The 19,874-nt window shown below is 34.5% G+C and overlaps 1 protein-coding gene across 2 annotated transcripts in view; it reads left to right on the top strand.

Annotated features, from left to right (window-relative positions):
• The window catches only part of LOC131061086 (AUGMIN subunit 3), a 242,100-nt gene that overhangs the window by 70,777 nt on the left and 151,449 nt on the right, over positions 1-19,874 (top strand). For both annotated transcript variants that reach the window (XM_057994597.2, XM_057994598.2), the window contains exons 5-7: positions 11,173-11,239; positions 17,144-17,247; positions 17,438-17,522. In XM_057994597.2, coding sequence (XP_057850580.2) covers positions 11,173-11,239; positions 17,144-17,247; positions 17,438-17,522 — 256 coding nt within the window. The remainder of the gene's footprint in view (positions 1-11,172; positions 11,240-17,143; positions 17,248-17,437; positions 17,523-19,874) is intronic.

The following is a 19,874-nucleotide window of genomic DNA, read 5'->3' as shown; positions in this document are numbered from 1 at the left end:
CTCTTGATCATCAACAAGAGAGTTTGCTGGAAATTCCCGAGGATACTCCTGCATGTATCCATTTGTTAGAGATTGATACGTCTACTTCTGGCTTTGAAGAATTTATGTGGCAATCTTCTTGCCCTTTGGTTACTGAGCAAACCATGGTCGCCATCCAAACAGATACTCCTCCCAAGGTGACCACGGCTGTTCAAATAGGTACTGCTTCTCCTTCACCTTCAGCAGCTACTAGAGGAGAACTAGTCGTTTTACCTCCATGGCTTAGTTGTTTTACCCCAAAGAGGAAGAAGCAGAAAATCTCTCTTGACGTCTTTGATTATTAGCAACTCAAGCAATCTAGGCCCAAGGTTGCTAAAAAGGCCAAGACAATCTCAAGAGTAACTGTTGACAGCAACAAGATGAAAGTGGCAGAAATTGTTGAAGCCCTTGCGGATAAGCCACGTGAGGAAATGCAAGCTGCTGATTACAAGGTTACAAGGATAGAATTGGGTACAGAAATAGATGAAGTGGTCATACATGATGCCCAACAATCTGTAGCCTCACTAGTTCAGCGATAAGATGAACTTCTAACAAAGAAAGACAAGCTAGAAGAGGAGAATAGGCAACTTGTTGCAGCTGTTCATAAAATTACAAAACTTGCTGGTAAAGGGAGTAATCCTACAAGTTCTTCTAGTTCACAAGAATCAATTCGGGGAGTTGAACAAGTTGCTCAGAAAGTACAAGCGTTGGTTTCTTGTGTGGATCAATTTCATGATCTGTGTGCACAAGTGCTGAAAGACATTTTCCAAATGATGTATAAGTTGGAGACCATTGAAAAAAAATTGAATCACACCTTCGAGACTTTCAAACAAAATTTGGAAAGAGTTGAAGGTAGTTTGACAATTTGGCGCACAATGCCCCAAGAACAGTTGAGTATTCTTCAGGAGCATGTCATTATACCTTCCAGGGTCTTGTACTTGGAATTTGAAAAACTTCTAGAGAATAAAGCCCTTGTTCTCAAATCCCTCATTGAGGAGATTGATGATGCAATAAGATTGCGAGTTGAAGTATTCCAAGGTGTTGTTTCCCACTGTGAGAAGGCCTCTTGCAATATAATGAGTCAGAATGGGGAGTTGATACCAGAGGAAGAAGTGTTCGCAGATCTATAGATGAGGATTCATAATGAGTGGAGGAACAAACAATTTTCATCTGCCTCAATTCAGGTTTTGATGAAACATCAAATCTTTTTGCATGAAATATAGTTCATCTTGGAGAAGAATGACTCTATGCTTCTTTGATGCCATGATATCATTGTGAAGACCATGGTTGTTGCCAAGAACACCCATGAACCGAATCCTGCTGAGCTACGAATGATCATTCAGAAGTTCGAAGGATTCATGTCTTCACACGCTGCAGCTTAAGTGTTTTTCAACACTTAGTTGTATTTTTCTGGAATTGTAATCTCTTAGTTGTAGTTTTTCTTTTGACAAGTTACATGTAAAAACTTTTTGTAAATTGCAAGTCAAGTCTTTACTTGCACTTTTGTAATTACATGCAAGTCAACTACAAGTTGTGTTCAGTTAGGACTGTAGTTGGAATAAGTCATAGTTAGTTATTGAATAAGTCTTGGTGGTTGAGAGAATCTCTCAAGTTAGTTAGGATCCTCCCACCTTTTTTTCAAGACTCCTCTTCTATAAATACTTGAGGGGTCTATTGTAATCTTTATCTTTTAGAAAGCAAGCAAAAACTCTGCCAAATTTACAGCAAAGAAGTCTTTGAGCTTTCATGTGTGAATTCAAGAATTGAAAGAAATAGAAAGAAATTGCTCAAGCTTTGAGTCTTTGTGCTACATTCTTGAGTTTGTGTTTTATATTATCTTTCTTGCAATGTTTCTTCAAGAGCTTAATCAAATTTGATTTGTAGTCTTTGTGCTGCAAGTATTTGAGGTTAATATAAATTAGAATAAATATTCTTTTGAGAGGAGCTCTAAGACGTTGTGTTTGCACTTATTCTTAAGAGAGTTTAGAAGCAGATTTTGTATAAAAGAATAAGATATTGCAGTCTTTGAGCTGTTATAATTTGTTCTTGATAGCTTTAGTATAGAAAAGGGTAGATAGGACTTCACATAATCAAGACTTTGAGCTTGATACTGCTGTCTCGTCTCGAAGGAAGTGATGAAAGTCTTTGAGCTTTCAGGAAACTTCATTTCCTTTCTCTCATTTCATTTCAAAAAGTTGTTACTACTGTTTTATGTTAAATTGCTATCACTTTTCTGTGAAGAGAAAAGGATATTGGTTTTCTTAAAAGAAAAAGAAAGACTGCTGTCCCATCCCATTTTATTTTTAAAGTTGTAGATAGATAGGGGGAGCCTTCCCTTAATTAGGAGAGTTTTACTCACACACTGTGGTTGAAACCACAATTTTGTATATTTCCCCAAATGTACAAAATTTTCAACCAACACTTCTTCAGATGAAACACAATTCAGGCAACTAGTGGGCAGTCTCATCTATCTGACTGCTACTAGACCTGATCTCTGTTTTGCAATGAGCTACGTTTCACGCTTCATGACAACCCCCAAGGCTGATCATTGGGTAGCAGCGAAGCGTGTGCTACGTTATGTGAAGGGCACCTCTAATTATGGACTTCTTTACACTAGGAGTCATGATCCTGGACTCAGTGGGTTCACAGATTCAGATTGGGTAGGTTCGGTCGATGATAGGAAATCAACTTCTGAATATGTGTTCAGTTTGGTATCCAGTGCAGTCACATGGACTAGTAAAAAGCAGCAGACAGTGGCTCTCTCCTTGACATAAGCAGAGTATCGAGGAGCAGTTAAGGCAACATGTGAGGCAGTTTGGCTTCGTCGGATGCTTGAGGATATGTAGATATCTCAAGAAGGTCCGACTCCCTTGTTTTGTGATAATCAGGGAGTGTTCAAACTTGCCAAGAATCCCGTCTTCCATGAAAGGACCAAGCATGTGGAAACTCATTGTCACTTCATCAGAAAGCTTGTTGAAGACGGATCAGTTTAGTTGGTGTATGTTCCAACAACGGATCAGACAACAAATATTCTCACCAAGTCGCTCAGTCCAGATAAGTTTGCTAGATTCAGGGGGCAGCTTGGTGTTGTTGATAGATTGACCATTAAGGGAGGGTATTAGAATAATATTCTTTATTGTTATTTAATGGTCAATTATGTAAATATTGTAAATTTAGTTTCTTCCTATTTTTTCCGATTGTTTCTTTTAGAAACATTGTTATTGTAATTCTTTATAATGATCTTCTTGATCATTTGTAAATACAACTAAATTTTACCAATTATGTTTTCGTAATAATCTTAGCTTCAAGTTTTTCACAACTTTAAGCTTTTACATTAATAGCCTTTACATTAATCTGATTTTTCATTTCCTCTTCAAGTTTCTTAGCCTCATCAATCTGAATTTTCAGATCATTTATTTGTTTCTCTGCATCTTCAAGAGTTTGTGATTTTGCAGATTTTTTTTCACTTTCTTCTTTGAGCTGCCCCTTCACAAACCCAATTTTTTCTTCTTAAGATTTTTGATCTCATGAAGAGCACTTACGAATTCTTGCTCTAAATCCACTTCTCCATCTTTTTCTCCAAGATCACTTTCATCTTCCTGATTTTTTGTGTGAATTCTTCCATAGCTATGAACAAGTTCTCATCACTGAGAGATTCTTCATCACTTCCTTCAAACGGATCACTTTACTTCTTTGAATATAGACTCTTCTTAGATTTCCAAGTCTTCTTGTCTTTTCCTCTATCCTTCTTTTTGTTAAACTTTGGCTTTTTTTTATTGCTGTTGTCATCATTATCCTCGTATGGACATTTGGGTGCAAAATGTCCAGATTTGCCACAATTAAAGCATCTAAGAGAGGTCTTCTTTTGGTTTTTGCTAAGAGCTGGGCAATTAGTAGTTACAAAAGCAAACCCGCTTTGTTAAAGCAAGTCTTATTGTAATGGTGCAAGTTATGAAAGGGAACGATGTGAAGAGGTATGACTGATTCTATTCAATAAGATGATTAATACTGGTTAACCCAAGCGTTACAAAGGAAGGATACGATCTTGAGGAGTAATGTGAATTTAGTTAGTGATGATTTTCTAAATGATGCGATTTAGGAAGAGGCGCAATTAAGTGAACAAACAAATAGTTTTGAAGAGGCAATTCACTTCCAGCGGTCACCACCTTTAAGAGGAGTCACAACCTTCCACCCCTGATGGAGAGGTATAAAGGAGTACCACCAAGGAATCAAGTGATCATCATGGAAGACAAGATAGGCCTTGGATCTAATAAACATTGCAGGTTCTGACGATACATATATACATTGAGCAATAGTTACATTTTTATTAAATATTGTGATTTGCATAATGCTAAAAGGGAAGATTGACCAGCAAGATAAATCATTTCACATAAGATAGAGAGCAGCAATCGCGAAGGAGACAATTCCAGTTTATCACAGCAGATTTCTAGTTATCACAGATTATTATTATCAAAGCCTATTTTTAGTGGTATACATTATATTTCAGCCAAACATTGTCTTATATATATACATGTTGTTTATGCATAATAGAGAATGCTTAAGTATATGTTCATAGGATAGAATATAAGGTGTTGTTGATTGTTTGAAACACACCTTTAAGAAGGGCTTGGAGTGTAAGCAAAAGCAGTATAAGAGGGCTAAGTAAGTAGGTCATCCTAGAATTGACCATAATGGTTCCTAAGACTAGAGGGCACTTACATAGAAGAGCCAAGGAACCCCCTTACGACCCCCGCTCAACTCCAGAGGATGGCACTTGTTCTTAGGAAGATGAGACATTGGCGGGGAAAGCAGGCCTAAGTCGCTAAGCAAGCAAAGAGGGCTTTGGCAGACATCCACTCTTGGGCTTAGTGTGGAAATGGCTTCGGGTGGACCTATCATGTCTCTTCCTCTAAACCCTAGTATGTTTGTATAATATTATTGATGATATTTGAATATGAAGTGATCATCTCTATCCCTAGTAATTGGAAGTTCGAACATATAATATATTGTTGGAAATATTGTCATTGATGTCAAGGTTACATAGCTGATTGGAATTCACTGTCATTGATGTCAAAACAAAATGAGAAAATTGACATAGAGATACTCGTGTTTAAATTGAAGATTTAAACATAATAAACAAGACTATGTTGCCATTGATATAAGAGGTAAGAAGACAATGAGAAGACTATCACGATTGAAGAAGTCTTTGATGGAAGGACAAGATTGTCAATGAAATCAAGAAGTTCATAGATCAAAGACATTGATGAAGCAATGACACAATGGAGCCTTCGTGGCACCCAAAATATATTGGCCGATCAGACTATGTGATATGTTCCAAGGTATTTATATAAGTACATATTAATTATTGACGTCAAGGAGTGCAAGTATAATAAATATATAGTAATAAATGGAGTAATTCAGGTTAGACTCAAGTGATGTTAACGAATACGAGGAGAGAGGAAGTGTGGCTTTATCCGAGCAGTCCAATCTTGAAGAGGCAACAAACAAATACAATGCTCATGAGATTATCATGGGAGAAATCTGGGAAGATAAATGCCATGATGTTGCCACTAAAATGGAAAGCACCGATAAAACAATTAAAACAAGCATGCTGCATTTGGAAATCAATCAATAATGAAGAACATTATGACAAAGCAATGGTAATGAAGACTCAATGATATAATGCGATTTCAATGATGCTAGCCGACTTATTAAAGACAGCAATTTGATTTATAAAAGTAGTGATTAAGTATCGGTCGAATTCTAACTACTTCCACGGTATGGTTTAAATCAAGTTATTAATCTTGGCCGACTGGAAAGACAATGGCAGCGATAAAATTCAATCAGTCAATGCATCAAACAACAGTTTCATCCAATGAAGCAACGATCAACATGATAGACAACAGAGAGTATACAAAGTGGTGGAATGATGACAATATAAAGGACAGCTACCAGTTTGAAGACAAGTTAAGGCATCAAAGACATACATAGAAATTAACAGTTCATTATATCACTGATTATAATGGTAGTTAAAAAGAATATTAGTTAAAGTGATCAAAGGGCACGATCTCGCTAAGGTAATACGTTTTTATTGTATCCACCAAATGTTGTGATTATAGTTAGTAATGACTTTCTAAACAAGTGTGATTTATGATGTGGTGTGTTTTATTGAAAGGAATAATAAAGAGCTATATGAAAAGGCATGCCCGGTTGATAGAAAGAAGATATAAATAGGGATTGCAATGAAGATAGATGGAGGGTGTGTGGTGTGAGCACGGATCAAGAGCATTTAGTCACATACACCAAGGGTCTCATACATAGAGAAACAAATTGATAGAGCAGATTTATGAGGAGTATGTAGAAGACTCTTGCAAACTTATTTTGAAGGTTGTATGGCAGTTTTGTAAGGAGACTTGCAATCGCTTTTGTGGCAAATTTGTTGTCACCATAATAGCAGATTTAAGGAAGAATTCATAGCAGATTTTGAAGTAGAAATTATGGCGGATTTATGAAGAGATTATAGCAGATTTGTGAAGGAGTTAATAGCAGATTTTGAAGAAGAAATTATGACAGATTTATGAAGAGATTGTAGCAGATTTGTAGAAGATAATATAGCAGTTTTGTAAAAGAGAGTAATACTAAATTGTGGATCCATCATCCGTTGATTAAGCAATATTTCTAAGGTGGAAATTTGAATGAGGTGTTGGTGCCTCTAGTGGGTTGATACCTATGCATTTGTAAAAGAAGTATATTATACATAAGGAAGCTATTTTACCATGGTTTTCTTCTGTAAGGGTTTCCACGTATATATCCTATGTTCTATTTATGTTACATGGTAGTTAAATTTCACGTGAATGTTCATATGAAATGAATATGTTTTGAGATTAAGTTATGTGCTTTTGTTTTTAAGTTGAAAAAGTAGAAGTTTGACGTTATACTGACTCACCCTCCCCCTCTCAGTATAACTGTGTTCTCAACACACACACACAAATATATATATATATATATATATATATATATATATATATATATGTTTCTTATGTTGTGATTGCAGGAACCAAATCCAGAAATCACGTTATTTAAAGAGATATTTTCCTTGGTAAGATGTAACCCTAACCCTAATTTGTTGTAATTCAATTCTAGGGCAAATTAGGAAGGGGACATTATAGAGCTGATGATTGTTTAGGGAAGTGCATAGATGTAGACTTCCATTTTTAGATTTTGAAGAAGGCCATATAGAAGTTTGGGGCCTCAATTGTTGTATAGGTGGTCATCAATTCGACATGTGTGTGCAAATTAGTTGGCATGATTATAGAGGGTTTTTACAAGCACATCCTTTGAACCTTATGTTGAATAACACATTGAAAGACATAGAGAAGATAGATTGGGTTTGGTGGTAGAAGCTAGAGATAGATGTTTATTTGCAACTACCACACTTTTTGAGGAAGAACTTCCTCACATCTATGGATGCTAAATGTACAAGTTAAATTTCTTAGAGAGGATGCTTGAGGTGTAGAACTCTCTATTGTTGATGATAGTTGATCCAAAGTAGCATAGATGGCCTGATGTAAACACTAATGAGGTAAAAGCCATAAAACAAAGATCCTTGATGACAATTGATGGTCCACTATCAGGTAAGAGAATTTTAATTTATTAATATTTAAATATGATAATCTTATTCCTTTTTTGTATCAGCATTTACTCTTTGTATTTGTGCTTTACAAATTTTTTATCTTACTCTTTTTTGAAAATTTTGTTTGTAGATGTTTTATCTCCTTCATCTCACCTATTATAGATGTATTTAGGTATGTTGATACAAACTCCCTTATTCTTGGAGAGATTATGGGATATTCAACATGTTTGAATAGATGAAACATGCGATTCATAAGATGGATACTAATTTGGTTTGAAGTGAGATTATATTGGGCATATGATGCCATGATGGTGGAACACTATGAATATTCTACTTAATATGCGAAGAAAGTGCAAAATCCACATTGTCTTTCATGTATCTCGACTCAAAATGGTGCTAGAGCAACATGTTACCCCATGTGTGCAACTACGCCCACTTGATGATGAAGGCAAATCAATTTTGGAACCTGAAACTGTTCTCAGTGTGTAGGAGAGGAGATTGAGGAATAAGACTATTTCCAAGTTCTTGGTTAAGTGGAAAGGCCTACATATAGAGGATGCTACTTGGGAAGGAGATGAAATCTTCAATCATCCAAATTTGAAATTGCTTGGGGACAAGCAATTTGGGGAAGGGTGGATTGTCACAAACCCACCATGAATAGAAGATGGCAACACAGAGAAAATCGTCTTCGGCATAAGACTTCTTTGTTTTCTTCTAAGAGAAAACGTGGGCAGCAATCTACTTCCACCATAGTGCAGCGATCCACGTACAAGCTTGTAGGATGTCAACTGGATTAAAGAGGCAATAAGGATTATGTGTACATTACAGATGTTGTTATTAATGAGGTGCGACCATTTTAATGATTAGTTGTTAATGATCCTTGCTAAGGTGCAATCACCCTAATTAGAAACAAAGAGATAACTACTAACAAATTACGAAATCTATTGGTTCGAGGTAGCCACGACTTGAAGGAACAGCAATCAATAGTGGAAGAGACACCTCTGTATGAAGAAGGATGTTCTTTGGAAAGAGGGATGACTCTACGCCTCCTCTTGAAGGCTATGTAAGATAGATCTGCATTTGGGAAGAAGGGCATTGAATTAGACAGGGAAGTCAGCTGATCAAGGAAGAGATAATCAATTTCAGAATTAATAAGAGTAGTCAATAGACATAGATATTTACAAGTACTTGGTATGATGCATAATACATAATACTGTTCTTGCTGATCAACTTAGCATGCCTGCAATTTGATAAGGAATGATAAGTAATTAATATAATCCTCTGATGTATATTATCATTCTTGCTATTATTCTTAATATATGCATAATTAATTATATTAATTTAGATATCTCTAATACTTTGATCCAGCCAACCATCTCATTTTGGGGTGGAAGAAATACATGATAAGGAGGTAGCAGCATTGACACTCCCATCAAGTATGCCAAACTCCGAGGTGGGTTCAAGAGGCTGAATGACTGGATGTTCATTCTGTGCTTTTGGGCTTGATTGGAGAGGACATGCTCCCAATGCCTTATATGATTCTCCGAGGGATTCCATTGTGTGGATTGGTTGGTAGGGAAAGCCTTTGAGTGAAACCTAACATGCTGTTAAGAGGATGAACAAGAAAACATGGATAGGGGGTGCAAATACAACCACTAGGTAGACCACCCCATGCTAGATGTCCAAGGTGCCTGCCACGTGGGGCCAAGAGGGTGAGTATCTGCTCTTGGGCTTAGTATGAAGATTGCTTCATGCTGATCCTATCATGATCATTTGAACTCTACCATGATTAGAGCTATTTAATGAATTATGATAATTATATGTAGTTGTACTTATATGTGTAATCACTAACCCTAATGGAAATAATTGAGATTTATGAATTATATAAATATATATATATATCCAAAATTGTTTAATATGGTTGCAGAACTTAAATCAGGGTTTGTCTTGTTATAAGGCATTTTAAATGGTAAAGTTGTACCTCTTACAATCTTAGATTTCTTATTTGAATGGACACTTTGATTTTAGGGCAATCTGAAAAGGGACATTACAAATTGCCCAGCTCAATAGAAGGTACAAAAGTTCTGGAGAAAAGCCAATCTTGAGTTTTGCTGTATGAACACTTAAGATAATTAATGTTTCAGCATTATAAACAATGTGATTTCCCTTTCAATTTTTCAATATCTAGTAAAAGACAAAGTCAATGCATTTGAGATGATAACACTCCTAATTGGAGGGCAAGGTAGCTAGTTATATGTCTTATAATAGTCTTTATACTTGGATTTGAATTCAGCATAATGTAGCTTATGTATGGCAAGTTGGGCTTTGTCTTGTATGACAACCAAGCAAATAGTCTTTACTTCCTTTTGGATATGTGTGAAAGACAAGGTTGCAAATGTAATATTCTTGCAATGCATGATAACCCTTTGTAGCACTATTCTATTCAACAAAGATGGTACAACAATCTTGAATATGATATATGGGCAGGAAAAAACAATAAAGCATAACAGCATAGAATAGTATGGCTTGACCAAGAATGGAACAGCAAATATTATATTAATTGATTTGCCACTAAGCATAAAAAATATGAATTCTGAAATCACCACAAACTGATAACAAATATGAAATCGAGAAACTCACTGAAGTCTGTAGTCACCAAATTGAAAAAATTATTGCAATTATCTACGCAATTTTGATCTCTGAATGAATACACCCTGAAGGATTGGAGGGTTTTCATTTTTAAATCCCAATGGCTTGAGAGTTTTCATTCTTAGGCAAGAAGTTGGACAAGTTTGATCTTTGAGAAAAAAGAGGTTTTGATTCCATAAAAAATGTATGCTTTCATCTATGGTCAGCCTCCCCTTTATAATTCTCTTTTTTAATTTGAAATCTTTTTTTTTGCCTGAAATTGTCTAGAAAATATCTTTTTAAAATAACATTACATTGACCCTCTTTTCTAGACACACTTTTTGATAGTAAAGCATAAGTTGCCTTTTAATAAATCTAATATAGAATTACTTAAGGCAACTTAAGTTAAATTATTAAATTATTTCCCATACTTCACGGCAGTAGCCTATGGGAAATAAAATAATAGGTTAGGGGACTCCCAATGGCTTAAGGCTCGGAAAGGGGACATGGAAACTACAAATGTCATGCTAATGGCAGATGTATAGCCATGGTGAAGTAACTTTTCGTATGAGATGCTCTTGCTTTTTAAAAGATTATTTTAATGTTTATGGAATTTTTTGGAGTAAAGAAATACAAAGTGTTGGAAATTCACAGAATTCTTAGATGACAAGTCAATCTAAATTTGACTTCTAGTTCATTTTTGTATGAGTGTCCCTTGATCAAATCTTTACGTTATTTGTTTTAAATTTTTAATCTTTACTTTGTTCAAGACTTTTAGAGAATGTGTAGTATAATGCACTGTTTGTTCGAATATTTTACTATTGTATTCAATATGAAGTGAGGCATTTGTAAATACAGCTATTAACTTATTTCTTGTTTTATTTTGATTCTAGATGAATGCAGTTATGGAAAAGATTGCTTCATCTGCCCGGGAATTGGCTCATTATCATTCTGGGGAAGGTGAACTGTATATTGAATATTCTCTTTCCAGCATTTCATTCAGAAGCATATACATATTTGTAATAACATTTTACAGTCTGTATTAAAAGTTTTCATTGAGCTATTGTTGTTTTGTAGTCATTGATTGTGCTGGTCTCCCCTAGACTTGTATATGTTTTTAGAACACTCGGCATTCTCTGTATTTGACAATATGCTGAAGGTATATAAATATTTTGGTTGTTCTTGGTTGTTAATGTTTTGCTTTGTCTTGTCAGACATAACAGAAAACATGCAATGCGTGAGCTAAAACTTTGAAGCATAGCAGCATTCCATTTGCACAACATTGACATGACATTGCCAAAAATGTAAATGAAATTCAATTGCCTAGGTTTAAAATAGAAAAAGGTCTGCAAAAGCTTGGAAATTTTAAAAAAATGTAATAAGTGAAATTATTGATTTTGTTATTCCATTTTAGATTTAGTTTACAAAGATTAGAAATACACAGTACATTACAAGAACTAATTATATAAGAATAATTAAAATAATGCTATTTTACTCTCATAAAGACAAAAGACTGCTCCTAAAATAATAACTGCTACCATCATGGAGCACAGCGTTAGGGGCAGCTCTATATTTTTTAGCTTTTAGAGTATATAAAAGAAAAAACCTTACTAGTGTCTAAAATCTTAACTCTAAATTAAATCTATTCAAAGTAAAATTAGAAAAGAAAATGTTAAATTCCCTACCCTTTACCCAAGACAAAAACTTTGTAGCCTTCCCATGTTTTAATTTTTCTGCCCCTAAATGGGAAAATGAGAGAAAAGAGTAGATAGGTATACATTTAAAATTTCAGAATCACTTTTTGGAAAAACTCAGGATTCAGAATGGCAAATGTGGTGGGTTGGTACTCTTTGAATCATCTATAAAGTCAAAAATTTATTCACACTTTTAATGATATTTTCCATTTAGGGTTTTGGCATATCTTGAAATTAATAACATGTTTTGAGCGTTATAATTTATCATTTGATAGACAACACAAAATAGAGCACCACATAAAGTAGAACCTTTCTTCATATTATAGGGGGAAGTTTAGTGTCTCTTTTTTGGGATATTCCTAATTTCAGGCCTGCAAACCATTAATTCTAAAAACTGATATTAGTATTATTAGATGACATGAAATCATGATAATATTAAAATCCATACATAAAAACATCATAATATCTAGATCAATAAATCATAACATCAGTAATATTGGAATCAATATATCATAGCATATTTCTTATAGCAAATCACATCATGGATTTATTGGAGATGCTTGCAAATTGCAATGTCAAGGCTGGTTGTCCTTGTATTGCGAGTAGAAGGTGGGCTGCCCTTCCATCCCTCAATCCACCTTGGAGGCTGGTCATCCTCCTTGATCAAGCTCAAGAGCATGGAAGGTCGGTCTTCCATTCCACCTCCTGACCCATGTGCATGGAAGGCTGGCTGTCCATTCTATCTCAGGGTGGCATACTTATAAGAGCTTGAAGGCCGGTCTTACTTAACCTCTCATGAACTCGGAAGGCTGGCCGTCCTTCCTATTTGTAAGACACCTCACAAATTCACGACATGATCAAGGAATCTGTCATATTACTATTAATTTAATACCTCTTAATGAATCGATAGATTTACTCACAAATAGCTGCAATAACTTATTTTGTGCAATATTTAATTTATATCCTACAATTATTCTTCAGTTTGATTTCTGAATGTTATTCTTGTTTTTCAATGATGCCTCTCAAATGAGATTTTTCCCCTTTTATATCTTTCTTAGTGGAGGGAGTCATATCCCTTCATTTTGTAAGGGTTACCACTGTTTGTGAAGTGCTGCCTGGAGGTGATGATTTGTAATTGCTGCCTTAAGTTATTTAATCTAGTTGGCCTCCTTTGATTAGTCAGCCTCTTAATGATTTCTATGCTTATCACCTAGGGAAAATTATTTATTGAGGCTATGATTTGTTTTGTGAGAATTATGCCTTTAAGGCGGGGGCATTCTAGGAAGCTATGGACATAATTTACAAGTGTGCACACTATACAAATTTTCACTAGACATTTCTAGTAAATGTAATCAATTAATTGACTTCAATTTTTCTCCAAATGCATATGCCAATTCTTTTAACAATCAAAACCTACAGTAAGTTTTTTAGATTTGAAGGACGTAAACTATCAAGCATAAAAAAACAACTCAACTTTTAAGTGGCTAAACTCTAATTAGAGAGTAGTATTCGGCTGCAACACAGTTTTCAAGGAAAAAACATAGATGAATGCCAATATTTGGCTAAATCAAACAATGATAAATCTTCTCAAAGCAAGATCTACTTGCTATTGAGTGAGGGTTTAACCAACTATGAAAGTAGATTAGGATAATAACTAAGGTCATGAATATAAATAGAATTAAAACACTGAGAGAGTAGGAAAACATATGAGAATGTGTAATAGTAGGGTATATAGTGTAAGAACATATATAGAAACATATTGCAGTAGCATATGAGTACAAATATTGTTTATATGTAGGTAGAAATGATTATTTGGGTCAACAAGAAAAAGGTGGTGACAACCTAATACGTTGCGTTATCTCCAAAAATCAATCAGGAGGAATATGAGGATACATGGAAGAAGTTGAAAAGTGTAGAAATATGCAAGATATGAGATGATGAAAAGAAATAAGTACAAGGATATGCAAAGTGAGTATAATGAAGATATGCATAAGAGAATGTGTACCAAAAGGGGTCTAACATCAATAAGAAAGAATTAAACAAATGAATGCCACGCGATTTCATGAAAGAAATAGTCTCTACTCTCTCCCTGACTGTAGACTTAAATCTAGTTCTGCAGCCATTGACTTAGGAACCTACTTGAAAACAATCTACTTTTGATTTACTTCAGAAAATTATAAACATGGATTTAACAATTATTGAATAACTATTTCAATGCAAAATAAATAAAATTATTCAATAACTACTCATCAAAAGTTTTTGTAGAATAATTCTAATATCCACTAGCATTGCAAATTATGTGCTCAAACCATTTGAATATAAGCTATCAAGAGGTAGCTTTTGAGGATTAAAAAAAAAAATTCCCGAAAAGAACTGCTCTAGAGCAAATGTTATCCTTAATTGTAGAAAAAGAGTACATAAAACTCTTTAAACTAAACTAATTCTAAAACATTTAGTTAAATAAAAGTGTAATTAATAAAAAGGTCATCTTTATCTCCTCAAAATAGTCACTGGTTGATGATGATAGCTACTAGATGCAACTGTGCTAGAAAAATAGAATCTTTTTTTCACTTGAGTGATTTTCAAGTGTAAAATGACTGACTTGCAAATTAATTAAATCTTACAAATTAATTAAGCCTTAATAGTTATGCTATGAAGAAATTGACCTCATGGGCATAAGATCTTAAACAAAAACAGCGATCCAATACGGGAAAATATAAGATTTCAGTTCGTATGAAGACATTATTCATAATCACAAACAGAGATTAAATATTGAAGTTCTGATCCTCTTATCGCAAATTCAATTCTATTGTTATTTCATATATATACCACTACAAAACAGTTACTCCTAGTCAGTCATATGTATAATAGGGAGGCTCAATTCTTAGCAGAGACGGATTATAAACAAGAACATAATGCAAGCAGCTGTGACTCCATGTGGAATGGTGTTAACATAGATTGCAGCGAATCAGTTTGTAATGGTGGCAATTCTTTTACTAAATATTGTGATTTGTTATGAATACGTCATTAATTAAAGGAGATGTTAACAAAGGGACATCCTCCTTGGATAAGAATGACTCTTTGAGAAGAGTTCGCATCCTTCGTGAATGGGTATGAGGATGATATAAAATCATTATGGAAAGGGTGCAGAGTGAAGTGTGTTTATTATATATGCACAGCAGTTCATAAAGATATAAAAGACATGAGATGTGCAAGTGGAAGATGTGAATAATCAGTCCTGGAAGAGCATATATCTGAAATATAACAGCAGATATATTGCAGATTTGAAATGGAGAATATGCAGATTTGGTGATCAGATTTATGAAGATTCTATAAGCATAATCTTAGTCACCGCATTCTATAAGCATAATCTTAGTCACCGCATTCACTGAATTTCCGGCTTCAGGTTCGTAATTCAGCGAATCTAGAAAAAATTAATAAAATTCGAAAAAGTTCGCTTGAAATTCGTTGTTCATCCCGCCGCTGTTCATGTGCCATGAGCCCCTGACCAGCCACCATTATTCCTGTGCCCAGCCGTCATGTGCCGTGTGAAACCCTGCCCATCCGCGACTATTTCCCTCGCGTCGCAGTGCAGTTTTTCGATTAGGATTTTTGTTTATTTTTTTTAGGATTTTTTTTCCCTCTTTACATTAATGTTTTATTTATTTATTGTTTCCCTTTAATGTACGGAGGATAAAATTTACTTATTGTTTTATAATTTAAATTTATATCTATTCAATTATTAAATTTTAGGAGGATATTAAATAAATAAAATATTAATATCCTCTTTATTTATTTATAAATAAAACAATAAGTAAATTTAATGTAAGGAGGATATTTATTTATTGTTTTATAATTTTAATTTATAATAAATTTTTATTAAAAATTAATATCTAGTATGTTGAATTGATTATTGCTTTAATTTATTTTTAATCTGTTTATAATGATTTCAAATCTATTTTGCAATCTTAAACTATTTCAATAATTTATGAGATATATTACTTATATTTAAATAAAGTATTTATATAAGGCAAATTTAATGTCGAATTTTTTTTCCGATATTTTTACCCATGCCGAACTTCATCCGAATTTGATGGCTGCTGAACTCGAATTCGAATTCAAATGTGGTGACTTAGAGCATAACTGTGAAGACTTTATGAGATTTGTGAAGTTGGTGCTTCATATGTAGAAGGCGAGAGGGAAAGTTTATCCACATAATACCATTGTGAAATCAGAAAAGCTATCGAGATAAGCTCTCCTTTCTGAACTGTTCTTGAATTTTGAATTAAATATTATAATGAAATGTCCTCATATTTAATAAAATTATATTTATAAACGTATTACTATCCTCACTTTAAGTGGAATTGTTGTCTCAGGACTAAATTAAGAAAAAATTCCAAATGAGTACATTACATCATTTGGATGATCTTTTCTCATGAGTCTGCTGACTTTTAGAGCTGGATCATAATCAGTTGTGGATCTGCCACCATTGAGCACCATTTCTTGTTTGTGTAAGCAAGCCTAGAATGCACCATTTTGACAATTCACTTAACCTTCTCTGCGGTAGAAGTTGAGCTTGTCTTTGCCACGCACAGAGAGTGCCAGAGGAGTTTACTTAGACCTTTGCCAATCTTGATAATTTCAGATCCCAGTCTTCACCATCTCTATCTCTTCTTTCCACTGCCAGTGCCATCATCAGTAGGGAAAATTTTCATCAAGTCTTAGAGTGATTCAACCTTGGGCAGATTACAAGAATGGTTAGTTGAAAAACTAGACCTTGACCAGAACTTTTCAACTTGATGGGGGGAGAAATTCAGTTGACATTGATTATCATAACAAGGAAGACCTGATTAATGGCAACCAGTTGATCAGAATGAATACAAAAGCTGAGTTTCGTATGGCTTGTTTTGAGCTGTTGACCTTGGGAGTTGCTGAGTCTCAGTTAGGAAATACATGGGCAAGTTCTCACATTAATAAGAGATATTTTTTCCTGACTTTTTAAAATACAAGAATTATATAAATATTGTATATATTGATTCTCTTGAAATATTGTGTCTATAAGTAATTTAAGTTTTATTGCCATTGCCGAAATGCTGTAAGATCTCATTTGATGGTTCTTGTTATTAGAGGATTGTTATAAAGACTTTGAATAATTTCATGTTATTTGCAGAGGAGGGCATATACCTATCATATGCTGATTTTCATCCTTATACAATGCAAGATTTGGCCTGCACTAAGGAGCTAAATCAGTGGTTTGTTAAACAATTTGATGTGGTAAATCTCACATGCGTTATTTGGGTTCTCTCTTTTAAATATTCGTGTGAATATAATTCTGAGATTGTTGTTTTGATGCAGCTTGATTGGATTCTGCTGTGATTTTGTTTCATTTTGCTGTATTTCAGAAACACATTTTTAAGGAGCTTTTTGTAATCTTATTGGATACATTCCTTGCTTGAAATACTAGGGTCCATCACGCCTTGTTGCAGAGGAGGGTAAATCCAAGTGCTCATGGGTGAGTCTTGATGATGTTACAAATTGCTTCATCCGAGGTACTTAAGACATTTCATCATATAATTCTGTGATGTTAACCTTTGGATGGGATGCTTCAGATCAATACTTTTTATCCTGTTAGATACCTACGATTGCATCAGTAAGAAATCTTATATCATAGTCTGATTGATATTGTTGGTTATTTGCATCAATTACAAATTTACAATTAATTGTGTTTTTTAGACATTGTTTATTGTTTTGATTAACTTTCTTGCAAAGGTTTTAGCTAAAATTATCAACAACATTGATGACCATTGGTAACATGGACTCGAGTATCGTTTACGAATGAGAAACAATAGTATTTTGGCTTAAAACATGACTCTAGATGATTTTTTTTTATGGTTACAGCAAATCAGTACAGTCTTTGGGGACCAACAGCCTCTGTAATGTGAGGAGGTGTGATCTGTAAAAGGATCTGGTTTTGTTCGGGGCTCCATAGAAAAATTAGGATATTTTTTGTTACAAGTTGAAAAATATGTCTTTATACTGCACAAAAATTAGAATATTGGTTTCCTCTCAAAAAATTATGCAATTTTAGAAAAAAGTGGTGCCCGATTTTGAGCCCATATGCAAAAGTTATGGTTTTTTAAAGCTGGAGGACAAAAAACTATCAATAGCAGCAATTTTGCATCTGGCATTGGTGGTTTTGAAAGTGCCCACGTAGTTTTGAAATTATCCCCTGGCGAAACTGATGGTTTTGCCCATGCTTAAATACACATTGCATGATGTTCCAGTTTTCTTTATTTCTTCATTTCTGTAAATCCCGTACACTTCTTCGTGAGATATATGTCTATATACAGACATTCCAGACCTTAACTGGATATTGCTTGTGCAAATTGAGGTCAATTTGTGGGGATTTAGAGCATCCTTCTTGTACTTTCTGAGTTCCTGAGTGACTGTGCTGAGCAGGTAGCACAGCAGTGGGTTCATAAGAGCTTTGTGAGGAGTCATAGGAGTTGAGTCACTGTGTGATTCATGCTTGTTTCAAGCCCAAGAAGCTTTGATCTGTGTCCTGCCAATTGGAGAGAGTTTAAGTTAGAGTTTGTTCACTTTTTAGCTGGAGTATTCACCCATACGTGAGTTTCGCCAAGAAAATCTGTGTTTATTGTTTGTGATGATTCTTGTTATAATTGTTCTTGATTAATTCAGTCTTTGTTGTTCTCTAATTGATCTATAAGTTGATAACAAGTGGATTGATTATCCATTCCATTCTATGGATATTCACAGGCTGATTTTGATATTGACAGCCTAAATGAGGCATAGGTGTATTTAGTACCATCTTTTTCCGAATCTATAATCTTATTCCTATGTCTATTGTTGGGCATTCTGTAGTTTGTGATTTTGTAGTGTTTGGGTGTTTTGTTGTAGTGAAAAGTAAAACATTGAACTTTCTATATTTAATTACTGCTATTCTTGAATCAATGGATATTATTGAAAGATCCCCAACCTAATCTTTACCAAATCTGATCCAAACTCTGATGTTTTTGCAATTGTTTGTTTGCTGAAAGGAATCTTTGGCTAGCGTATGATAAAAGGGGTTTGACTGATTTTCTTGTTTTTGTTTGGGTTTTGAAAGTTTTTGAATGCTAAATGAAAGAAACTGCTGATACAAAATAGAATAATGCATAACACACAAAGAAGAACAAATAAGATGACTTTCTTTCACTTAAATGACCGACGTACATACCATTAGCTGAGCATATAGGTCTGATACAAATTTCCAGTTGACTGAACATGAAGATCAGCTCCAATATTAGCTAAAACCCCAAATACAACCTAGGGTTTGATGCCCTTATTTCCAAGATGGAACGACTGGCCAAGATAATGTTGGAAATGAGTTGTAGAATGTCTGATTTGCAATTAGTTGAAGAGGATCTGCCCTCAAGCTGATAAATCTGCAATTAGAACCCCAAATAATGCTGCCAACTATGCACTGAAGCTGAATAATGCTGAAATCTGTCACCAGGAGAGATGGGTCTTCGTCCAAATCTCCAAATTCTCCTAGAAGTTTGCGTTCTTGGAAGCTTGAAGCTGTTTAAACCCTCTTGTTTGCTGCTGCTCTCCAAAAGTCATAAGAATGAATCCAAAAGGTAGACAAAATGCCTTTTATCCTCTCCAAGAAAGTTCGATCTATCTTGGGGTTACTATTTGGCCTAAAAATCATAAAATTACATTGAGGGTTTAATTCCTCATTGTGAAGGCCCCCTTTTAAAAACAACTTAAGTTACTTGGATGGGGGGGGGGGCAACTTTTCACTATTCCTCTTATGTTTCTCTGTTACTATTCACCTTTTACTATTCACATAAGGCCAACTTAAATATTTCAATTTTAATCATGGATTCAACCCAAAA

The sequence above is a fragment of the Cryptomeria japonica genome, chromosome 4, assembly GCF_030272615.1.
Source record: "Cryptomeria japonica chromosome 4, Sugi_1.0, whole genome shotgun sequence".
Classification (NCBI taxonomy): domain Eukaryota; kingdom Viridiplantae; phylum Streptophyta; class Pinopsida; order Cupressales; family Cupressaceae; genus Cryptomeria; species Cryptomeria japonica.
Note: the sequence above shows the minus strand (reverse complement) of the source record. Positions and strands in the feature narration are given on the sequence as shown.